This window comes from Fistularia commersonii, chromosome 33 (assembly GCF_037954325.1).
Source record: "Fistularia commersonii isolate RoL2024-O1a breed Wild chromosome 33, RoL_Fcom_v1.0, whole genome shotgun sequence".
In the NCBI taxonomy this organism is placed as follows: Eukaryota; Metazoa; Chordata; class Actinopteri; order Syngnathiformes; family Fistulariidae; genus Fistularia; species Fistularia commersonii.
Genome location: NC_141316.1, coordinates 4,542,465 through 4,567,238, shown reverse-complemented (window position 1 = coordinate 4,567,238; position 24,774 = coordinate 4,542,465). Strand labels below are relative to the sequence as shown.

The 24,774-nt window shown below is 41.4% G+C and overlaps 1 protein-coding gene across 1 annotated transcript; it reads right to left on the bottom strand.

The window, feature by feature from the left end:
• Positions 1–14,801: 14,801 nt before the first annotated feature.
• On the bottom strand, positions 14,802–22,749 carry LOC147214729 (somatostatin receptor type 2-like). The gene is made up of 4 exons (XM_086140502.1): positions 22,492–22,749; positions 18,439–19,102; positions 17,474–17,799; positions 14,802–16,530 (listed from the first exon to the last, which is right to left on the bottom strand). Exons 2-4 carry the CDS (start codon positions 18,812–18,814, stop codon positions 16,099–16,101), a joined length of 1,134 nt encoding a protein of 377 aa, XP_085996628.1. The 5' UTR covers positions 18,815–19,102; positions 22,492–22,749; the 3' UTR covers positions 14,802–16,098.
• Between the last annotated feature and the right edge of the window lie 2,025 nt (positions 22,750–24,774).

Here is a 24,774-nt window from a genome sequence, read left to right as displayed (position 1 = left end):
CGTGTCTTGACCGGCTGCAACATTTACTGGTGGTTAAGACAAACACACACACACACACACACAATTACACATACATATACATTTGTGTACACACGTTTATGTTCTTTTAGAATAACTAACATCATATCATATACATATAGAGATGCAAATAAACATGGTTTTATATGATGCACTTAAAGTGGACACACAGACAAACACAGGGGCAAACATGCACATGTACAGACACACACACGCACATACACAACAGTAACATGAAATCTGGAAGTAAAGAGAGGGGTCAAAAGACCATGTGGCAGTGAAACACATGTGTCACTTGAAAATATTACAACTCAGAGGAGGCTGAAGATGGTGTTGTCTGGCCTGGATCTTACCTTTCAGCAGCCTCCTACAGAAACCTGAAGTCCCAGATTAGACTCTGTGCAGGTGGGTAGTCAAATTCTCAAGAAGGAAAAAGGAAGCCGGTTCATGTTAGTTGAAAAAAAGAAGAAAGAAAAAAAAAAGGAACAAGCAAAATAAATAAAGACTAGATAAGACATCAGGCAAAATTTCTGGCTTTTCAAACCTGCAATTCTCTGGTGCCACCGGGCTAAAAATACTTGTAGAAAACAAAAGTATGGACATTGAAAAGCCTATCTAAATTTAATATTGCATACTGAAATGCATACATTTCCGCAAAGATCATTGCAAAACCTTTATATCCAAGCTATAATACCAATACTTTTTTTTTTTATCTTTGCACATTTTTTAGGTGATTTCTTGTGGATTTTAATGTAATATTTTGCTGATATTTTATAACTTGGAGATGTTTTAGAAAATGTCCTATATAGATAGATAGATAGATCGATAGATCGATAGATAGATAGATAGATAGATAGAGAGATAGATAGATAGATAGATAGATAGATAGATAGATAGATAGATAGATAGATAGATAGATAGATAGATAGATAGATAGATAGATAGATAGATAGATAGATAGATAGATAGATAGATAGATAGATAGATAGATAGATAGTATGAAAGAGTCTTTTCTTAAAACACATAGGTGTTTACTAGAAACTTTAAAAGAATAAGGTATACTATGTTTATCTTTTTAATTTTCTAATTTATGTTTTTTCCCCTTTTTGTAAGAACCGCAATCAAAAAATGATATATCCTTTACTTACTCGATTTAGAATTTCAAGTCAAAAATATATGTTGTTTATAATTTGACAACCAAAGAAAGAGTAATATTGTTTAAAATCATATGTATATATTTTAATAGGTCTGGGTGCTGTATTGTGAAAAATTACCACTTCCGCCAACACCTCACTCCTGTGCTTGGCTCCGTCGTGTGGCCTTGCCATGCATCAGTAAGTCGCTAAAATGAACTGTAAATTAATGTCACAAATGAGTTTATCTGAAATCGGAGAAAGATTCAATGATGATACGCTAGAAGGGTCTCAGAGAGACGACAAAAAGGAAAGCTGCATTTAAAAAGAAAGGTGATACACTCACCCCACACCTGCTATGCTTAATATGCAGTGACCGGCTAAAAGCGAAGTTCCATGGCATTAGATAGCTGTTACCCCTCGGTGAGCTGCCACCTTACCATGGTGAGGGGATTGTGTGTCCCAGTGATCCTGGGAGCCATGTTGTTGGGGGCTTTATGCCCCTGGAAGGGTCACCCAAGGCAAGCAGGCCCCAGGTGAGGGACCAGCAGGGCCCGGGGACAGGTCCTGGTGGCCAGGTCTTCACCCATGGGGCTCGGCCGGCCACAGCCCAAAGGAACAACATGGGTCCCTCTTCCCCTGGGCTCACCACCCACAGGAAGGGTCAAGGGGGTCAGGCGGTATGTGAGCCATGCGGTGGCTGGAGCGGGGACCTTGGCGGTCTGATCCTCAGCTGCAGAACCTGGCTCTTGGGACATGGATTGTCACCTCTCTGGCGGGGAAGGAGCCTGAGCTGAGAGATTCCGACTAGATATAGTTGGACTCACCTCTACACAGACCGTGAGGTCTGAAACCAGGCCTCTCGAGAAGGGCTGGACTCCTTTTTTATTCTGGATTTGCCACCGGTGATGGTGCCGGGCAGGTGTGTGCATATTGATTGTCCCCCGTCCTGGCGCTTGCAAGGTACAACCCGGTGGTCGAGAGGGTAGCCTCCCTCTGCCTGGTTCTGACTCTTGTTTGTGGTTATGCAACCAACAGCAGTTCTGTGTACCCGCCCTTCTTGGGGTCCCTGGAGGTGCTGAGAGCTCTCCTACCGGCGCCTCCCTCATGATACTGGGAGACTTCAACGCTCACGCGGGCAACGACGGAAGGGTGGGATTGGGAGGAATGCCCCCCCGATCTGAGCCCGAACGGTGTTTTGTTATTGGACTTCTGTGCTCGTCACGGACTGTCCATATGGAACACCATGTTCGGGCATAAAGGTGTTCATATGTGCACTTGGCACCAACACATCTTAGGCGGCAGTTCTTTGAGCGACCTTGCGGCCGTATCGTGTGACTTGCGTCCGCGTGTCCTGGACACTCGGGTGAAGAGCAGGGCGGAGCTGTCAACTGATCACCACCTGGTGGTGAGCTGGCTCCGATGGTGGGGGAGGATGCCGATCAGACCTGGCAGACCTTAACGTAATGCGAGGGTCAGCTGGGAATGTCTGGCAGAGTCACCTGTCAGAGGGAGTTTTAACTCCCTCCTCCGGCAGAATTGCAACCACATCCCAAGGGAGGTGGGAAACATTGAGTGCGAATAGGCCATGTACCGTGCTTCCATTGTCCAAGCAGCAGACCGGAACTGCAGTCGTGAGGCGGACGGCGCCTGTCGGGGCGGCAACCCTCGAACCCACTGGTGGACTCCGGCGGTGAGGGATGCCGTCCAAGTGAAGGAGTCCCATAGGGCCTTTCTGGCCTGTGGGGCTCTGGAGGCAACTGACAGGTACCGGCAGGCCAAGCAACGTGGGGCTTCGGTGGTTGCCGAGGCAAAAACTTGGGCGTTGGAGAAGTTCGGGGAGAACATGGAGAACAACTTCCGATGACCGTCGGGGAGATTCCGGTCCACCATCCTGCGGCTCAGGAGGGGGAAGCAGTGCTCCGTCAACACTGTGTACAGTGGGAGCAGGTTACTGCCAACTCGAGGTGTTGTCGATCTGTGGCAGGAATACTTCCGAGAACTCCTCAACCCTGTTGAAACACCTTCCATTGAGGAAGCAGAGGGGGGTAACTGGAGTGGACACACATATTTCTGGGGTTGAAGTTGCCGAAGAAGTGCTCCCCCATCCTCTGGGCGAGGATGAGGTTTCCCCTGGGGTTCCTCAAGGCTCTGGATGCTGAAGGGCCGTCCTGGCTGACATGCCTCTGCGTCATTGCGTGGATGTCGGGGACAGTGCCGCTAGACTGGCAGACCGGGCTGGTCTGAAAGGTGTGCTCCAACCACAGGGGGATCACCAGAGGATCCCAGACTGGCCTCAAAGCGCCTCGGGGTCCCCCCAGAGGAGCTGGATCATGTTGCGGGGGGAGAGGGAGGTCTGGGCTTCAGTGATCCGGCTACCGCCCCCATCACCCGACTCCGGATAAGTGGGAGAAGATGGATGGATGGATGGATGGATGGATGGATGGATGGATGGATGGATGGATGGATGGATAACTATTAGCTAGCTAGTGAACCCATATAAACCATCAAAACTCAGTTGGTATACATAGACACCAAACACCCTGTATTAAAAGACAAACCCTTGGATTTTTTTGAAAGAAAAAATTGTGAACATGAAGGATGAAAGCAATTATTGAGAGTCAAAATAATATCAAGAAGTAGGCTGGACAATTCGAGTGTTATTGTTTCTACCGTCACCCCCCAGATGGGTCCGTCCAGTTGCAGGGAAACAAGCTCAGGGCTCCGAAGGGCATTATGGTGTGTAGATATTGGTGTAATAATAGTTTGATGGTTATTAAAAGTGCATAATATAAAAGGTAGTGGCTATATTTACATTTATTATTTTTTTGAATTACGCCCTTTAGCCCCACTGTTCCCGAAAAAGTTGTCTGGTATGAAATTGGTCCGTGGCACAAAAAAAGTTGAAGCCTAAAATTGGTTGCAATGGGAAATCAATACAGGCTTGTCAGTTTTGTCGATTTAAAACATACTCCTTGTTCCAGCAGGGGTGATGATGTCTGTAAACATCTAGAAAACAGCACTTTAATATTTCTGGAGTGCTTCTCATTCAATTTTGGAAACAAGATACAGGAATGGATGTTTAAGTTTATCTTCTCATGTCATCACTGTAAGATACAAACAAAATTGAACTGACTTCCAGTCGCTTCATCAGAATCCAAGCAGCAAAACCCATTTTGACCAGTAGAGGACGACAGCACGCAGGATTTGACCACATTAACCTGTTCAGTGAAACTGAGTCTCTGAGTAATGCTGAATGACCTGTTTTACGCAGAATCTCTCTTCTCAGAATTACATTTCAATTTATATTTAATAAGTTTCTTCTTCTTCTCCCGTTCAACTTAAATTGATTTGTATCCATCACATGATAAATTAGTTTTTTTTTTTCATCGCTGTGCATAAAAAAATGAAATGTAACTATATTTGAAAATTTGTTCACCATTTTTGATACATGGGAACAACAAGCAAGTTGAAGCTCCATGGATGAAGATAAAATATTAAACGCCCTAAAGCAATGAAACTCATGTGAAGTATTGATACTAATAAGTGTTTGCTTATTTTGGGTACGGGAGGATTATTTTAGTGTCATTCCCAAAATGTGGACATTTATTTAATCGGTACTTTCAAACACTTTTAGCACTTTTTAGTCAAAACAAGTGAACACACACAGATACAAACCTACACGCACAAGGTCTCCAAAGATCAGTTGCAACCGCTACACACAGTAATAACCATCAGTAGTAGTATATAGAATTAACTGTAAAAATAAAATTATACATTATTAGTGTTTAATCAGACATCTCTTTGTCTGAAACATAAATTGGCAGGTCTGGTGGTGGTGATGGAAATTCTCATCTATGTAAAAACACATCTATGTTTGGCTGCGAGATGGAGCATTTCGACACACGATGCCGCAGAATCTGGAATGTTCATGTTAATCCCCTGAAATGGTCCTTCTGCCAGAATATCAACCACGTTGTTGCAAGGCGTCATTTTGCTCCCTCTCTTGTATTCTTTCAGCGCCGCCACGATTCACCTCTCATGACTGCAGTACAAGAGGGCCAGACAACGCATATCCTCAGGCGTGACATGATTATAAATCCAGGATCTAAAATGATCACATGACTTTTTGGATTTGGATGTTGTGTTTGCCCACAAAGCCAAAGTCATTTCCAGCTGGATCTTCTGTTTTGAGTGTGTTTTACCAGCCACAGTTGAACTGATTGTTCTGACTGAGAGATTATCATTCTGACACAGATTTGGAAGTTAAATATGCAATCAAAAGCAACACGATGACTGCAGCCAGCCGGCCAGGTGTTGTCATGTTTAAACTTAAAGAAGAAATAATAGTGTGCTTTTTGTGTTCTTCTGCCCCCAAGTGGCATCTAGTACAAATCTCATTTTACAAGCAGAAACCAGTCACATTGACCAGATGGATTAAAGTGGAGGAATACTAATTTATCCACAATATTAGCGTAACATGAAACTAAAAATAAAACCTCTTTCACCAGACTTTTTTTTTTCATCTCAAAAAAGATCCTCAAGTTTTGTAAAGGTCAAAGACAGGAGGACTTTCATGTGAAGCTTTAATTAAGCTTTGTTTTTGGGGGGCTAAAACTAGTTTTCATTTTTCTTTTTTTCCAATGCAGCCGAGAGCAGGAAACTCTTACATAAGGAAGCTGTGAATTATTCATGAATTATTCTGGCGTTGATTTTAATTAAGCTTGTTTCTTTATGGGTGGCTTGAGTAGTCATTTTTTATACTGAAACGGTTACACGTGCAATGGTTTGGATCAGAATTTTACAGATGGCTGCTGTTCATCGGTGAAAAGGCTTGGGTTTGCAGCCTTTTTTTTTTTTTTTTTTTTCTAAAACCATCAAATTGGCCAGTGGTGGCCTCCATGCGTCCTCAAGCCCAAGCCCAACATCCATTATCAGACACATTGACTTGCCTCCGCAATGGAGGTGAGTGCTCGATGGTGTAGCTTGGCACCGTGCACAGTCATGAGTCATAAGGAGGTGACTCAGGCAGGAGATATTAATAAAAAAAAAAAAAAAAAAAAAAAAGGAAAATTTTTGTAGCCAGGTGCATTCATACAGTAGGTTGAATGTACATAATATCAAAGTGCCTTGGATACAGTTGGTCCCCTGACATGAACTGCCTTTTATTCATAGGGGTTCTGCAACATGTCCTACGTGGGATTAAGAAAGGATTATCTTCTCTAATCTTATTTTTGACACTCGCTGCCCCATCTTGATAGGAGCCAGAGCATTTTCAATAGTTCGCGTGTCCTCGTAGGAAATCGATAAAGGCCAAAATATGAAAGATCAACCGGAGATGACGACAAAATCGCTTTGGCGAGTTAAAAACAAACAGTCTGCAGGTCTTCTGCAAACCTTTTGGGAAGCAACTGGAAAGATTGGAGTGAATCTCCTTTTCTAACTTTCACTAGGTGGTGCTGTTTCAGGAAAAAGAAAATACTCGTCGCTGAAACGCTCTCTACTTTCATGAGGAGCATATTGGCACAGCGGTTAGTCCCTGGGTCAACTCCAACAGGGGATTTTTCTGCGTGGAATTTCCATGTTCTCCCCTATGTCTGTGTGGGTTTCCTTTAGACTCTGTTTACCTCCCACAGTCCAAAACCGTATAGTAGGTTAATTGACGACCCAAACATTGCCCCGTCATGTAAATGAGAGTGAGAGGTTGTATGTCTTTATATGTGGCTCTGTGATCAACTGGTGCTCAGTCTGGGGTGAAAGCCACCTCTCACAACGATGGCAGCTGGGATGGAATTAAGCAACCCCCGGAACCTGTGTGCAGGATAAGCAGTATAGGTAATGGTTGAATATAAGTCTGCTTTCATGATAAACCTTTGCCACCGCATTGGTATTTGTCTTAACTTAATTTAAAGCTCTTATTATCAGACTACACTGATCATATCCAACCCATTATCTGATGTTTGATGACCTGTCGGCCCCTCCTCCCCAGCACGGCTGAGTACACCTTTCCACGGTCTTGGACTCTTAAAAATAATCATGGCATTAAATAGCAGTTTCACCTAGCTGTCTGATTTAAGAAAATTAAAGAATAGAAATAATAGAGACAGCTTTTAATTTGCAAATAGTCGATTAGCCGTGACTAATTCAGCAGCATCAAGGGAGTACGATTAATTTGGAAAGGATTTTAAGCCAATGAACAAGTGTTGACTGTTGTGCTTTTGAGAATTGCACGTTATCCTATTTGGCAAGGAAGGGATTTCCACATTTGTCACTGCCAGTAAAGAACCAACTGAAATCTAAACATCTGTTTTTCGAAAAATAGTCAGGGAGGCCCTTCTGGGGTTTGTTCCGGTGATAACACTGAGTGATGGCGCTTCAGATTCCAGGCACTGTCTAGAAAAATGTAGTGGGTGTTGTACAGACTGTATTCAACAGGTATATAATAACACATAAACACACAAACGTGCACACACGCGCATACAAAAGCACACACGCACTAAGGCAAAAATACACAGGTTTGACCATGGGAGCAGAGACTGGCCTGCACTTTTAATTGCAGAGACAAGGACAGCAGTCTGTCATACAATCAATGATCATGTTCTATGCAACAATATAGAGCCACATATATTCATCAGCTTTTTGCATTATATCACACAAATGTAAGCACAATAAGCTGGGGAATGGTAACAAAAATGTTATACAGTAGGTATTAGTTTGTTTGTTTATTGTTTACCAGCATGTCTGTGTGGTAGAAAGGCCTTTGGTTGTTGAGGGACAGGAGTTACATGAGAAATGAAATATTCGCTTTATACAGATCAGAAGTTTCAAGGCACATAGATAATTGAACTGTACATAAGCATCATGACTTTTTCTGACAGTCACTGCAAACTAAAAAAATAGAAATAAAATCTTGCCAAGTATATGTCTCATATGTCCTTGAATTCCCCATGATGTAAGACAGAATAAATGGATTCCTCGTGAGCTGGATGGGGCCGTTTTCAGAAATTAATGAAAGTTTCCTGGTAAGTGTGACCGCAGAGGTCAGACTTCTTTTCTTCTCTGTGCATGAAAGGGGCAACTGGTTGCCTCACTCAGAGCGTAATTCAGGAATTAATCACACCAAAATGCTTATATGTATGAATTGTTACTCAAACCATACAACATTATGAAATACTCCTGTAAAATACAATGTATTGATTCATGTTTTAAGCAACTTCATCACCAAAACTGCATTTCTGGTAAAAAAAAAAATGAACAATGACACGACACTGAAGCATAGTCACAAATTTCAGCTCAATAGTTTTTAAATACAAACAATACTGAAGTTGCAAAAACATCAAGAGACAGGTATCTTTCTCTTTTCTACCTTCACAGTGAACAAAAGTAATTTTACCTCCTTTTCTCATTTTGGTATAAATGCAAATATTTTAAGGAAGTTTCTTCCTTTTAGAGGAAAGCATCATTGCCATGGCAGAATATTTCATTTAATATACTTAGCAAGACTTTGTTTGTGGGATGTATTCACAGCTAGTTACAGCCTTTAATAAAAGTTTGCCGCTGAAATGTGAATCTGCGCATAATGTTGGCATTCGATGTGAGCGTAACCAGTTTTAGTCCGTGAGGTGATACAGAATGCGGGATATGCGACCTTCGACATGCAACAAGGAGCAGAGGTTATCTATCGTACACGGAGTTCATATTGAACAGTGCATCCTCAGGAGTGCACATTAGCCCTTCGCAAATGAACTTGTTTAGAAAAAACAATAACAGAATGCAAGAAAACAGTAGGTTCCCCCTGCTTCTGCCTCTGATCTGTACACTATACAACGGCAGGAAGCTGCCAGAATCCAAACAAATGCCCTTTTTTTTAAGACATGGAGCCGAAATACACACCCGGTGTGCACGAAGCCATGCGTCGTGTCGACTGAAATGATAAACAGCAAAGGAAATGCTTTCATTATACGACCTCATTGTTTTTGAACGAAGTGATAGAGGAGGGTGCGATCCACCACTCCTGCAGCGTCTCATAGCCTCAGCTGTTTATATGACCCACTTTTACAATGGCTTCATCCAGAACATCTTGTCAACATCAATTAAAACATCAGAATGGTCCATTTGGTACATTAGGGTCCATTAAACATGGCTGATCAACCAATGAGCAATGGTGCTTCATGTTACTCCTCTAGTTCCTGTGTAAAATAGCTTTCTATTTATATCAAGCTGCAAGCTGTACATACATATATATGTGTATATGTATATGTAAATGTATATGTATATGTATATGCATATATATATATATATACCAGTGACGTGCAGTCGGTAGAGGCAGGGGAGGACGGGCCCCACCTGTCATCATGAAAAGAAAAAAATGCAAAATGAAAAAAATCAATTAAATAGTAACATTTATTCAGTGATTTGTACTATATACCAGTGACGTGCAGCTGGTAGAGACAGGGGAGGACGGACCCCATCTGTCATCATGGAAAGAAAAAAATGCAAAATGAAAAAAATAAATTAAATAGTTATATTTATTCAGTGATTTGTACTATAAAGTTATTTTCCATGTAGCATCACCATTTTTAGTTATTTTTTCTTCAAAATTTTATTATTTTTTTTAATTTAAATTTTTTTTTACATTTATATTATTTTCGAATATGAAGAAGCAGCAACCAGCTGATCCCACTGGATTGAATGATTCCGCTAACTGTGCTGCCATGCTATGCACTGACACCATGGTGCTGTCCCTTAGGATGTCATTAAAAAAACACTTTTAATACGTGAACCAAATTTCCATAGTTTAGCTGATGTGTCTAATGTTTTTCGTCAACAACTGTGAGATGTTTCTCGTGTTTCTCGTAATCGTAAAACGACTGCGAAGAGACATTAAGTGAGGCACGCAATGACGGTGCCTCATGGAAGGGGGCACCGCTGATCCCAGGGATCCTTCTTACTACTGGAATACAGAATAATAGAATTAGATATCGCAAGCTACAGTAAACAGTTAGCAAGTCAAGTGCAGACATCTAACTATTTTCTTGCCGATCTCATCGGGCTGTATAGCTCACAAACGGTGAGGGATGAATGTAAATTTCCAGTGCAGCTTCTCAACCTTTTGGCCCAGTAGGATCTCATACAAACTGTTCCTGACGCGACAAAGTTGCTCCGGCCGGTGCTCACCGTTCCGGCTACGATAGCATCGGTGGAGCGCTCATTCTCTGCACCGAAAAAACTCACAACATACAGTCGGAACAGGACCGATCAAGGACGACTGTCTTCACTGGCAGTGATTTCTATTGAGACAGAGACACTTTTAAAACTGAAGAAAGAAACAGAAGACTTCTGCAAGCAAGTTATCGATGCTTGAGAAGGAGCGGCGCATGGACTTCATTTATAAGGTAAGAGATGATATCGTTATTTATGCTACAGTTGGTATATGTAAAGAATGCTGATATGATATTTTAAACAAAACACGTCAACTGCTGCCACTAAAATGGTGAATAAGCTACTCTGTAGGTTCATTATGTTTGTAAATCTGACTGTGATGACGTCAGTGCCTCACCAGCCATGAACCTCACCGCGCGTCACTGCTCTTGGATTCATATATACATATATATATATATATATATATATATAATATGTATATGTATATATATATATCCATATAAATAGAGAGCTTAATGGATAAAATCAGGGAGGAGGCTTGACAGTGCTCTGCAATGGATGTTTGTGATGTTACTTTCCAATTGACACAGGTACAGCAGAAATTACACTATATAAAATCAAAAGGAAATAAAAATCAAGAGAAATGGATAAAGGTATTGCATGCATCTCTTTGTGAACTAATAAAATGGGGTTTATTGGAATGGAATAGAAAAGAAGAAGTGAGAAAGTCTGATATAATTACCTTCTTTTTGATTTATTACTTCACAAACCACTTTCCCGTGTGGTTTCTTGTTTCAACTTTAGTTCCTATACTTTGCAGAAAGAATTCAATTTGTTTAATTAAGGCATTATTTCGATAAAATTGTTCTATGCCTGGGTATATAGTTTCCTTTCACAGGACACAGTGAATAGTTGCCTTGCTCTTGGAGAATTTTCTTTATTCCTAAAGTAAATCTTAATGTTTCGTATATATATTGTATGAGTCATTTATCTCATACTTTGAATTTCATTATAAAAGTTTGAATTTTTAATGGACAGGCTGAGGTTGCTATACAATACTTCAACAACATTTGTCCAACTCCCATAAGTTTAATATTACGCACACAAACTAAGATTGTTAGGTTTAATTTTGGTGATATATGTGCATTTAAATGAGCTTCAAAAATCGAAGGATCTGTGATATAAAGTGTCATCCATATGTATATTATCTACAAGTTCTTGAAAATTGAGTAAAACTCTGTGTCTTTTTCATATTGGACACATATGGACACAGAGTGATCGATTTCAAAACGAGACTCTGCAATCTTAGCCGGCACATAAAGCACAAGAGACAACTGAACGTCTTGAGGGAACGACAATCAATCCGAAAACCACAGGCTGATAGACTGAAGAGTAAAAACTGGAATGTAATGCCTGCAGCGAGCTGCACACATGAGATCTCACAATGCCAATGGATTCCTACAGGTATTTAGCCATTCAATACCGACTAAAGCTGTTGTAATGGTGCGCCAACCGCCGGCCGATACCACATGGTCTCATGAAGTCAATTCTAACAGTCTGCGATTGTATGTTACAGCGGCGGTATGTTCCTTTCTCTCTGGATCAGTATGCTGGAGGCCTGTTGGTCACCCTTGTCACTATCCTCACTGGGAGTAGGGTGCTTAAATTCTGTGTGACATTCTGGGGGCAAAGCCAAGAGAGCAACAATATTTATTTTGTTTGCAAAACGAAATCCGTACAAAAGGGCGCACAGGTACCTACATAAGCATGTGTTGCTGCTCTGACCCATGAGTAAATGTTGGCGTGACCGTAGTAAAAATACTCCAACTAGCTGCGGCATTGTAGAGATTGTCATGACAATTTATAATGCTGCCCACTGTGAAAGTGAGAGACAGCTATGTGTTGTGGCCAATCAGTTGTTTTCTGCAGTAACCTTGCATGGAATCCTTGTCTGTTTTCATTTCTTCATTGCACTGTTTCTACGCCCCTGATTTTCCTGACCGCTGTATATTTATCTGAGTCTGTATTCATGGCACAGCATGGTTACTACTACTCTCATAACTGCCTTCTGAATCTCAGTACAAACAGGTGAGGCTCAATCACTGCTGAATAAAATGCACAAAAGTACAGAAAATGCAAGGATTATGTGACTGCCCTTTCAGTTAGAATATTGAAGTATTTTGTTGAATCTAAATTGATTTTTCAAGATGTTTGACTTTGGATAAAAGGATGTTTTACAGTGAAGTCAGATACTTTACCAGCTAAGTAACCAATGGGATTGCTTTAAAATGGTAATGGGATCAGTTGTATAAGTGTATATGTATTTCAGCTTTTAAGTTAACTCTGGGTAATTTTTATCACCTTAACAAAGTATTCTGAGGATGCCGTTGTCATTTAGAACAATGCATAAATGTAAATGTCATGTTTCATTATCATTAAGAAAGAAAGAAACCGCTAAAGCTGGCTCAAAAAGTCCTGAATGTTGTCAAGCGTAGTGGAAGTTTTCGTCTGTCATACAAAATCTATCAAAACAGATGAATGAAAAAAAAAAAAAAATCACATCATTTTATCTAAATATGCAGTAACAGTGATTGCTATTTGCTCCAGTTTGATGCGGAAGCCCCGAGTCACTTCAAAGATATTTTCAAATTGTCACTCTTCACCAAATACATTTTGACATTTTAACTGTGACCGTCATCACACAGATAATTTGCTTTGCATTATTGCCAATAACCACTTTTGATGATCTATGTGCTCAGTTTTTAGAAAACATTTTCTGGCTGTCATACAATTGCATTTAAAGCGCAACAACTTTTTTGGCTTTTTCCTGTTCTTGACCCATGGAGAAGAGTGACACTGAGGAGTCTCCGAGAAACACAAAAATCATGAAAAGTCACGAATCATTTTCCCTTCAAGTTTGGGGGGGAGTTTGAAATTTACTCAGTTTTGCAGTGACTCTGTCAAAAGGCCAAAAAAGCAAAAAACAAACAAACAAACAAAAAACAATAAATAAAAGACTGTCATAGTTGTATTTAAAATAGAAAGTGGAGGACAGTTCAGTGTACTGATCTTTAACATAAGTAGCTATATGACGTTACATCAACTCAGTATCATGAGATATAGTAAAAGAAAACAATCTGTCCAAACATGCAGTAACTGTTGAATTGTATTGCTAGATATACTGGATAAATATGACACGCATGAAATCATAATATCCCCCATATAAGGAGAAGTAATTCTTTTTTTCATTCCAATCTGGACGAGTTTGGCTCCCTGCAGGCAGACGGGAAGATCGATAATAACGTCAGCCCGGCAAGAATAAACACGGACACTTCTGTAGCATTCTGCTGGTATAATGACGGTCGGGCTCATTAATTAATCCGTGTTTGTAAACAGAAGCTCATACATAAAGAGTTATACGTGCATTGAATTCAGCCTCTAAAGGCCTGGTTCTTCACGTTACGAGAGTATGTGAACAATAGGCCTGTCCTTTTGGTGCTATGTGATTTGTAACATCAATAGTCAACTGGTCTGTGTTAAAAGGTATCTATGGCAACTAGCGACACTTATTCACCCCGGTATGCCGTTTGCAAGGAAACATACATTTCCAACATTGCGGGGTGTGTTATGCACATGGAGAAGCTGTTTAGATATATCAGTGAAGGTTGTGAGAATATACATATGACATGACCCACATGTGAAAATATACGGATGTCTTGATGACTTAATATTAACTTCACCCACTTTGGAGTTTGAAATCAAAATATACAATCAGTTCCTCTTTCTTCAAAAATAGATAGAAAACAGCAAAAGCATTTTGTGACATTACAAATACTGAATTATCGACCAAACATCGGAAGAAGCGGCACCAAGGTGCCAGACTTCCGGGGTCTACAAAAGGTCTACATTCAATGAAACACAGCCATAAGAAAGCTGATGATGGCAGCTGAAAATCTATTGAGAATTGTGAGGTTTTAAAGAATTGAAAGGTTCCAAGGCATTTCTCTCATTTGATGTTGCTCACATACACAAGCTGCTCAAATGAGTTTACCTGCATCCATTGCTTCCACAAACATCCCAGTGTTGCTTTTGTATTATTATTACACACAATACATCTACGAGGCTCCCCCCGGCTTAGACGTGACACATTTTCCTGCCTTCTGTGAAATGTAGGTATCTCTGCAGACACACTCTGGGTGAAACAATTTATGCGACAGAGGTTGGAAAGCGCATTTCGACGTTGTATCAGCAGGAGATCTTGCTTTTTCGAGACGCAACAATTTACAAGGGAAAAGAAGTCTGTACAATGGCACCACTGGCACAGGCAGTAAGCACTGTTTGAATTACCATACCGAAAGGTTTTGATCCTGTAACGTTGAATAACGACAGTTTCTCACTAACACTGTCTCATTCTGATGTGCAACGCACCCCTCTTTGTGTGTCTATGTGTGTGTGTGTGTGGATGAAGCAGTGAAGTGACACTGATTATTTCTTTTATAGTGCGAAAGCCAGCATACTTTCTGTTTACTTCTGTTTCCAAATTGTTTCCCATTAAGTTAACCAGGGACAAACAATAGTTTACTGTCCTTTTAAAGAGTTCCCTTTTTTATACTGAGAGTATTTATGTGGCATAAAAACAGTTACAGAAAGACTTCACATTTGTGCGGGCATGCCGGAGCTGAGCCGTTTTCTGCTTAAACTCAAGCATGAAATTGGAGGTTACAACCTTGTCTGCGTCACAAACACAGGCAAAAGGGTGTCTTGCACATATGTAAATAAGACCATAGCAATTTTTTGTTATTTGACGGTAAGAGTTACAAAGGGCTCAGTTAACAGCAAAAGGTACATTTCCACAAAAGACAGTTTAGGTTCAGTCCTTGACGCAACAGCAACACAAAATTTTGCACTGAGGGTTGCGTTTGAGATACATTATCTTACTCTCCAATGTTTGGTCCCTCATTATTCACTGAATACTCCTTCCTATATACAAGCTTCTACCGTTTCAAATCAAGCAAATTCGCAGCAGTTGCCTAAATCGGCATTTTATGTGCATGCTAAATCCGAGAGCTTATCGATCAGTGACTTTTTTCCCATGGTGTTGCCAGCAAGACAGGGAAAAAAACATCTTTCAATATTAGAAAATAAACGTGTTTCAAGGGGCTGGTTCTCCTATTGTGTGCTGATCAAACATCACCCGACTAAAAGGTACAAATTTATCTTTGCTATGGCAATGCTTGCTGTTACTCCAACTAGATTTTTTTTCTCCCTGTGGAACCACATCAGTCCTCACTCCCCTGCTATGTATTGATTTTTGACCAATCAGAGGTACAGTTTGACACACTGATTGACACCTCAGGGTGGAAATCGTAAACAGTAGCTGGCTAGTTTTTTTTTTTTGTTTGTTTTTTTTGTTTCATTTTTTCATTTTTTAGCATATCAGCAACGAAAGCCTCTATAGTGTTGAGGATAGATTCAGTCAAGATGCAGTTTTGGTCTGCTCAGGGCTTCTAACCAGCTCAAGTTGCCTCATTAACTCCAATATCAAGTTTGAGCTGGAGCTAGTGTACTTTCCCTGACCTTTGAAAGCCCACTTATGAAATTGTTTATATTTCACATAGACTTTCTTCTTGTGTCAGAGTCCATGACAACAGCTATTACATCACCCTCCTGCCCCCGCATCCTTGAGTAGGGGTCACTGGCACAATCATCCCATCTGTGGAGAGAACTGCTCTGTCTCTTTGGCCTTCATCTGTGTCACAGTAACTCTTCCGAAGCTCATTTCCCATCAAATGCTTGTCTGCAGCTCACCATTGAGTAAGGAAGAATTTTGTGTCTCCAAGCAAGCGTTGTTGATCATGGCGTCGTTCACCATCCTGCTCCTGTCTGCTCTGCTGTCACTGCGCTCGATCTCATCCAGGCCCGCCACCTTTTTCAGGCACAGAACGTTCTGAAAGCTCTTCTTGAAATTATCGGAGAGGAAGGCATACAGGATAGGGTTGGCGCAGCTGTTTGCATAGCCGAGCACCACCACGAAATCAAAGGTGCTTTTCACAGCAGAGGTGGGGTTGATGGATCCGGTGACGGAGGTGACATTGAAAATGTAGAAAGGCAGCCAGCAAAGGACGAACACCGCCACCACAATAGACACCATTCGCGTTACCTTGCGCTCAGAACGTTTCCGTTTTGTGGAACCTACACGCATGCCTGATGACTTCACCTGGCAATGGGAAGGAGTGTTAGTGCCTCAGAATCTCAAAAGTAAAAATACATTACTTGTGTTTTTTTTTTTTGGCGTGCCAACAATCCAGCGTCCCCCAAGAAATATTTCAATAAGAGTCTATTTCTATCCGTTCAGCACTAGGTAACCTCTGAGTCCTGATCAATGATAATATATAAAAAACGCTCCCCTGGCGCCGCTAAGTGGCAGTCAACTGCTGAATGATGGGTTGAAAATAACCAGGAGTGATACCATTGGTACCACTGGCTGTCCATTGAGAATTCTATCTATTCTAAGTATCTTTGGGTCAAGTTTGCCCAAACACATGTATTATTTACTTTAAAACAGCTTTAAAAATTGAAGATTTTGTGTCAACAAAGTCTGTTTTCTCCATCTTACATAGTTAACAGCTAAAGAACTCGTTCTAGCTGACTGCCATCTAACTCCTAAACACTTACTCACTTACTCTTTCTGCACGTTACATGCAGAACTGCTAACTAATGCCATTTAAACTGCACCCATCCATGCATTTGCACTTTATGAGTTGCACACAAAGTTGCACTCAATGTTTTGCTTGCACTGCCAACACCGATCATATTCATAATAACGTTTACACTCCCTATTTGCTGTCAATACATATCCAATTGCACTGTGGACAGCAAAGTAAAAATTTCATTGTACAGGGAAACACGTTTTCCACACTGTACATATAAACACTTTGAATCTTGAATCTAATGGACAAAGTTGTTGGTCGTCAGGCATGGCTTGCCCTTGTCCAAATATATGCTTTTAAATGCTGTTTAAGATTGTTAAAGCTATTTCTTTTTCATGCGGAGAGGTCAATATACTAGCTGGTATTAAAAGAATTAAACCTTTACAAGGAAAGCAAGAAACCATTTGATTGCAAAAGAATACAGGTCATGGTTTTAAGGAGTGTACTCACCTTGACTATGATAAGCAGGTAGCACAGGCATATGACTGCCAGGGGAAGGAAAAAACCAATGAAGAAGGTGTAGAATATGAAAGCTGTGTAATAGACATCCTGGGGCTCCGGCCAGACAATCCCGCAAACTGGGACCTTGTCCAAACCACTGAAGATCATGGTCGGAAGGATGACTAACAACGACACACCCCATACTGTCAGGTTAATTAACTTGGCTACTCGGGGCTTCCGCCATTTTGTAGACTTGATAGGGTGGACCACGGCCAGGTATCGATCAATGCTCATCACCATCAGGCAAAAAATGCTGGTGAACTGATTGAGAGAGTCTACAGAAGAAGGGCAGAAGGAGAATTTGGTGTTAAAAAAAGAGGGTTGATTAAGGGATGTGGTCAGAAATCAGTAACAAAAAGAAGTGGGCTCATTGTCGAATTATAGGCTCAAGTTTTAGATTCAAATATGGGCTTTTTGTCAGTGTTACACATATGTAACTCACTGCATTCTTGGCTATTCAAGATTTCGCTTCAAACTTGACTCCTGCTGTTATTGAAAAATTCAAAATTGTCAAACGAACAATTTCTCAGAATACCTGCAAATAGACTCAACGCTCTGCTTGCATTGAATGTCAGCGGCTGACGTTTCAAACTTACTGAGTCACGGCAGAAGCCTTTGCAGCCATCTGAGCAGCACATGACACATTTCCTGTTGCTTTTTGTGGTACATTTAATTGATCCTTTTTCGTTGTCAAAGTGACCTATTTTTCAAACGATTTTTTCCACCTTCACATCGTTATGATCACACCGGCGCTAAAAATTCAAGTTGATTTCTTATATAAAGATAAAAATGTGTAAGTTTTCCTTGAATTGCCGTTAAAGCAGATGATTATTTCTGGATAATATCCCTCTTGATAAGTAGTTTAACTGCCATTTTTACCCAAGTGCTCCACTCTGTCAGTGCTCACCACCTACCTACGGTCATGATAACCCTGCAGAGCGCCTCTCCAAAGGGCCAGTGCACCAGTGCCAGCTGCATGGCGATGAAGGGGAGGCTCATCATGCACAAAACATCTGCCACAGCCAGGTTGAGGATGTATATGTTTGTTACCGTCTTCATTTTGGCATAACGCAGGATGACGTAGATGACCAGGGTGTTGCCGCACAGCCCCACAGCGCAAACCATAAAGTAGATGAAAGTGATGACCACCGAGCTGGTCTTGTCCTGGTGAGGCTCCCTCGTCTCCGTGATGTTTAGGTCCAGGCCGGACTCATTCACCTGTATGAAGTTGTCATACAGGAGCTGCTCGGGGCTAGTGATGTTGGGCGGAGCTGAGAAGGGCCACTCCATTACTGCCGATTATCACGGGGTTCGAGTGTTTAACTATGGAGCGTTTTAAAGCTGTGATCGGAAAGGATCTCAGCGATGGCACGTATGGGTCGATGTTTTTTTTCGGTACATAGGAAAACAAGGGCAAATGGACAAAGGTAAAGATCTATGATGGACCTGGAATAATGACATTTGAGTGTTGGGGATTCCAGGGGTTGGGTGGACTAGGATGAGTGGGGACAGCTTTGTCCAGGGGACCACAAGTTTCACATCTCAACTGTAGGGAGAACGCCAAAGTCCGGAGCAGATCTATGGAAGAGGAAAGAAAACAGTACAATCAGTTTGGTTGGGAAAAGTAACCGCACTGAACAACAAGAGAAACCCAAGATCCATGGCAACAATTGCAGGGTTACTAAAGATAACTCCTCTCACACCTGTAGTCAGACAATCATGTTGAATTACTTTTCTTCAAACAGTAGATTTACTCATCCATTTATTCTTGCTGAATATCCACCATTTCCCACGCAGAAGAATTTGTCAGGAATGAAGGAGACCAAAGCAAGTTCATAGTTGATATAGGGTTGCAGTTTCATTCTTGGAAAAAAAAAAATCTTTTAGCTGAAAGCATCACCAAAATGTTCCATGTTCTGACATCCATTAGGCAACCCAGTCCAACATGCCTCGCAATTGTAATACACCCACTGGCACACTGTGTTTGATGTCAGTCACATTTAAAGTTGAATTGGTGGAAAAGCAGATGACTATGAAAAATGAAACTGAATTCAAGGTTTTTTATTTTCATGATGATTTGTTGTTGTGACCCCTGATGGCAACCGTCGAAAAGAAAAGAAGGTGGTGAAGAAGAGGCTATCAGTAAATGTCTGCCATTTGCCTTCTCTTCTGAACAACTCAGGGATATTGCTCTCTTTTTTTACTTGTTGTTTGGTTTTGGACTTTTCATGGTTTCTTCCAACAGTCCAAAAACATGTCGTTGGAGACCCTCCTTGGAGACCCTGACATTCCCTTTTATGGGGATGAGAGAGTGAATGGTTGTATGTCTCCATATGTGGCCCTGTGATCTACTGCTGTCTGTAGATTACTGTCAGAGATTCACAATTACTCTTCTGAGAATTCTGAAAAAGCAAATGGTTTTTTTCAATAACAGCAGGGGTCAAGTTGAAAGCAGAATCTTAAATAGTCGAGAATGCAAGGAGTCACACATGTCGACATTGATAAAAGTCCATATTTGGATCCAAAACTTGAGCCTATAAATTGACAGTAAGCCAACTGCTTTTTGTTACTGATGTCTGACAACATCCCTTGATCAACCCTCTGTTTTTTTAAACTCCAAATTCTCCTTTTGCCCTTCTTCTGTAGAAGAAGTGTGAACCCTGCCTTTTGCCCAATGATAGCTGGATTAAGCTCCAACCTCCCATGCGACCCTGAATGCAGGCATCAATAATGAATGAATGAATGAATGAATGTCATTGCAACGTTTGTTTCCTGCACACAGGGTCACAGGGGTGCTTGATCCAATGCCACCTTACATCATACGAGAGGAAAAGCACACTGTGGATCCAGTCACCTGTCGATCAAAGTACATACAGCCTACTCATGCACATATTAGAGTCTCCAATTCACTTACTGCGCTTTTTTTGGCTTGGGAGAGGAAACCGAAGAAAACCCACCTAGACACACTCGGAATGAAAAGGCCAAGGTTCGGGATCAAACCTGGAACTACATGCGAACGCTAAACTGAACTACAGCCACTATTTAGATGTTGGCCGTATCAAAGAACAAGCATCTAAGTAATATCTATTGAAAGAATAACTTTAATGGCAAAATATGTCAGGCTTATGGCGGAGACGGTCCGAAAATTAGTATTTGGAAATGAGAAGGAGGAGATGCGATGGAGTGAAGCGGACCAGTCACCGCTGTCTGTCGGCTTGCGGATACCTTTCAGCGAGGTACCAATCAAGCCACCCCGCACTGCTTCGCACGCCATTCATCCCAGACGAATAAATCAAGCTGAAGGGTGTTTGTGTGTGGAGACGGCTTTCTGAGGGTTGCTGACAAAATGTGGGATAGGGAGGAAGAGAGAGAGAGAGAGATGCTTCGAGAGAAGGGGCAAAAACTGGCCGTTTTGAACCGACAGCAGACGAATCTAGAGCCATGGGAGATCTAGCTTGTGTCTTTTCTGTGTCCAGACCAGAAAACTGTCAACGACAAAGAAACCAGATCAGGTGTGTGTGTGTAGGGGGGGCAGCGGGGGGTGTACATACATGCAACAGGGTAGGCCTGAGCGGGAAAACGATGAGGGCACGGTGCTGCCAGAAGTCATATGTTTATTCAATTGATCTTCGGACAAACAGCTCTGACACTGCGGCGGTATCAGTAGCTCGACAGGAGCACTGGTCTGAACCTTAGCTCTCATCATTTACCAGATTTACATATTATCGGCACATGTGGGCTTAATTTGAAAGCGCCTTGAGAGATGGAGTGGCTCCTATAGTTCAAACACTGCATCTTTTAAGTTACTTGCTCTAACTATTTTAATGTATTTACATGCTTTTGGATTTTAGTATCATCGTAAAAGTTAAATCAGCGCAGATTCCACATGGCTGCTTAGCAAGAGCAAGTTCATAGTGACAGAACTTGAGGTTGAAAGCATTAAGCATTAAAACTCATGCAAACTGAACTTATTTGACCCTGATTTTTTGACAAGGAAATGCAGTTACATTTGGGACATTTTAGAAATTTCAGTTAAAGCTAAATGAAATGTAATTCCCAAACCGGTTGAAAAGCCGCTTTCCAAGGTAAATCAAAAATGCGGGAGTAACATTTAGGTGGAAAAATGGGACAGTCACATAATGCCACAAGCCCCCGCAATTTTAATTGCAAAATGACCGAATCTTCAAAACAACCTTTCTGAGCCTGAAGGAGACGATATTTTGGTCTTGACTGCCGGGGAACAGAATGACTTGGAAAAGAGAGCTTATGTGTGTGGAGCAAAAAAGCAATCCGACCTATAACAGGGTTTATGGGTTTGCCAGTAGGGAGCTACATGAGCTGCACTGTTAATTAAAAATTGCGTAATTTAATTTACTGGCAGGGTATGGTGAACATTAGTCCTGTACTCTCCTTTATGTGCTGCCTGGGTTTGTGGCCGAAGCTGGATCTCAGAGACTGGATGAAGGGACACCTGGGATGTGGCTTGGCCGTGAGAACGGTCACACACTAACCTGCAGGCGGTGCGTAATAGATGACCAGAGCGGCAGGGGTTTTTATTTCACTTATGGGAAAGCCTTTTATTACCAAGAAAAAGAAAGTGGATTCATATCCCCCCCCCCCCTCTCGTGTACTCTTTGTCAGAAAATGGCTCCGGCAGGAATCAAACAAATTACCTCTGACTTAGACCTCCTTATTGTCCTTTTTTGAAGCATGTGGCTGAGAAGAACCCCGTAAAGATAAGAAAAATGATGCTCAAGCTTGACTTTATATAGAAACACAGATTTATATCTCAGATGCAGTTGAAATGAAACAGTTTCTCACCACTGCGGTCTGTTTGTTGTATTTAAATCAACTTCAGAACCAAAAAGCAGTCCAGTTTGTCTCAGGTTTTTTTTTTTTTTTTTTGTACAAAAACCCAAAGTCCAAATCTTTAGATAAGGAGATATGCATCTGCATGCTAGACTTACATTTAGGTTGAAAACTTCATCCTCACTCCAAGATCATGTCGGTAAGCGTGTCCTCGGTGTGAGGGTTTGGAATCCAGCCTCCCCGGAGCTGCATCCCGCGCCTCTCCATCCACCTGCTCCCCGGCGGTTACGCACGGCGCGGCGCTCTCCGCCCACTCGCCGCCCTCAGAAGAGCTGGTGGTTTGAAGGTTTTTTTTTTCTATTAGGTCATTTTACGGGGAATTGGAATCCGAATATGGACTGGTTTAAAAAAAAAAAAAAAAAAAAAAAAGAGTAAAAGCTCGTTCTTGACGGGGGGGTGTTTCACTTCTTCCCGGTACAGCAGGTGCGCGCCGACGCAAAGTCTTGGCAGCGAATCCTGGCGACGAGTCGCGAACAGTGTGGAGACGCACGACTGCAGCGCGGAGAGGGAGAAAGAAAGGGTGAGAGAGAGAGAGGATGAGGAGGGAAGGGGGTTGGAAAAGGCGATGGGATGAAGGAGGAGAGAGAGTAACATTTTGAGCGACAGGTTACAGACATGCGTCACCAAATGCGCAAACTGTGGATCCCCCCCCTTTTTTTTAGATCCATATCACTAAATTTAATCACCCACGTTTACGCTGATGGAGGTTGGGTCAAACGTCACTCCAGTGTCTCCTGAATATCTTCTTTTATAAATGAAAGGATGATAATGGGAGAGAAAGCTACATGTTATTCTGCCTCCTCTGACATGCATCTAGTAGAATTATCTCAGCGGTGCACATTCACATCGGCTCACACTAACATCCGTGGAGGAAAAGTATCCCTCACCCATTTTTTATATGGTGGATGTTCCGAGTGCCTAGTGGATCTTCAGCAAGCGCTCTCGATGATCCATGAGAAATTTCCCTGCAACTGCGACTTAAAATAGCTTTGGTGAAGTGCTGCTATTCTTGAAACGGGCTAATGCTCCAAACAAGATTAATGTTTTATTTATTTTCAAAATTGATACGATGGACTGGAGACATTCCAAGATTGAGGGTGGTGGTCGCAGCGATGGGAGGAAAGTGTTCACAGTCTGAGGGTTATGGGGTCAGGCCTGTGTTTGCTGTTGTTTAAGGTCAGATGAGGTCACCCATCTGTGTGTAACTTACCGCACACTGGCTTTTAAAGTTCATTCTTAAATGAGTAGGAAAACTCTGGGAGCTTTTTAACTCCCTGCAGTTCACTTAAAAAAATGAATAGAATAGAAAGAAATCTATATATTGCACCTCAACTCTGAATATTTGACTATGGAATACATATATCAAAATATAACAAATATCAATATCAAATTTTTTTCATCTTTAAGTTGTTTTTTATCAGAAAGTAAAGATTTGGCTAATTGCTGGAAAGTCGAGCCTCCAAATGCCTCCTTTATTCAAATCCCGTGTTTTGTCAGAGGACGACATTTGACATTGATGGTGATTTGCATGATCTGACAGGACGTGGTGATGATATTACAGAGAATTAGCTCAGCTTCGCATAAAGACTTCGACAACAGAGCGGTGTTATTTGATGTTGTCCGGGTATGCAAAAAAACCCCACTTTTTTTAAACTCCTCCGCTTCCAGGCTTTCAGCATTTTGCACAATATGGATAAAAAAAAAAAACAAAACCAAAGAAAAAAAAAAAGGTTGCTCCATCTGCTCCTTTCAAGATAATGAGAAGGTATGTCATGCCATATTGTGAGGATTGCTGCATACGTTAAGCTGAGCTGGAGGGTATTTTGTTATAAGAAATTACTTCCATTCTCTAGTTTTTTTTCACTGAATGATATTTTGACCTAATGTAGTAGTTCTTAATATCATGCCGACTTAACATGATAATTTTTTTCTGAATCATGACAATATCCTAAAACAGCCTCCAGCTGGAAGCACTAGCTCATGAACATCAGCTTGAGAGGAGAAAGTTTCCAACCACTTCAACATTGTTCATTTTGGAAAAGAAAACAACAAATTTTTGAGAGGGAAAAAAAAAAAACCTTGAAAACTCAAAGAAAGCTGGTTTGGCATGCTGGTCGGCACTTTCGGCCTCATGAACAGGACGTGTCTCTGTGCTGCGGCAGATTTCTGCTCTGGGACAAAAGGAGACTAAACTAAAGATGATTGTGATGCTTGCAACAGATGTCCGAGCTTAGCTCGCATCCACCAAACATAGAACTGAAAACATACAGAACTGGATGTTCTCTTTAAGAGAAGGAAATACTTTTGTTATAAATTATGAAAAATGTAGTCAGTGATGGGAAAAGGTTTTCAGGAAAGTAGGTTTTAGTTTTCGCTGATGC

What these genes read in the sequence shown, in the direction of transcription:
- LOC147214729 (XM_086140502.1), bottom strand. Translation starts at nt 18,814, where the DNA reads ATGGAGTGGCCCTTCTCAGCTCCGCCCAACATCACTAGCCCCGAGCAG. An exon ending in CAGGGTTATCATGACCGTAG is followed by an intron (nt 17,800 to 18,438) that starts GTAGGTGGTGAG and finishes CTTCTTCTGTAG; the next exon opens with ACTCTCTCAATCAGTTCACC. An exon ending in ACCTGCTTATCATAGTCAAG is followed by an intron (nt 16,531 to 17,473) that starts GTGAGTACACTC and finishes TCCCATTGCCAG; the next exon opens with GTGAAGTCATCAGGCATGCG.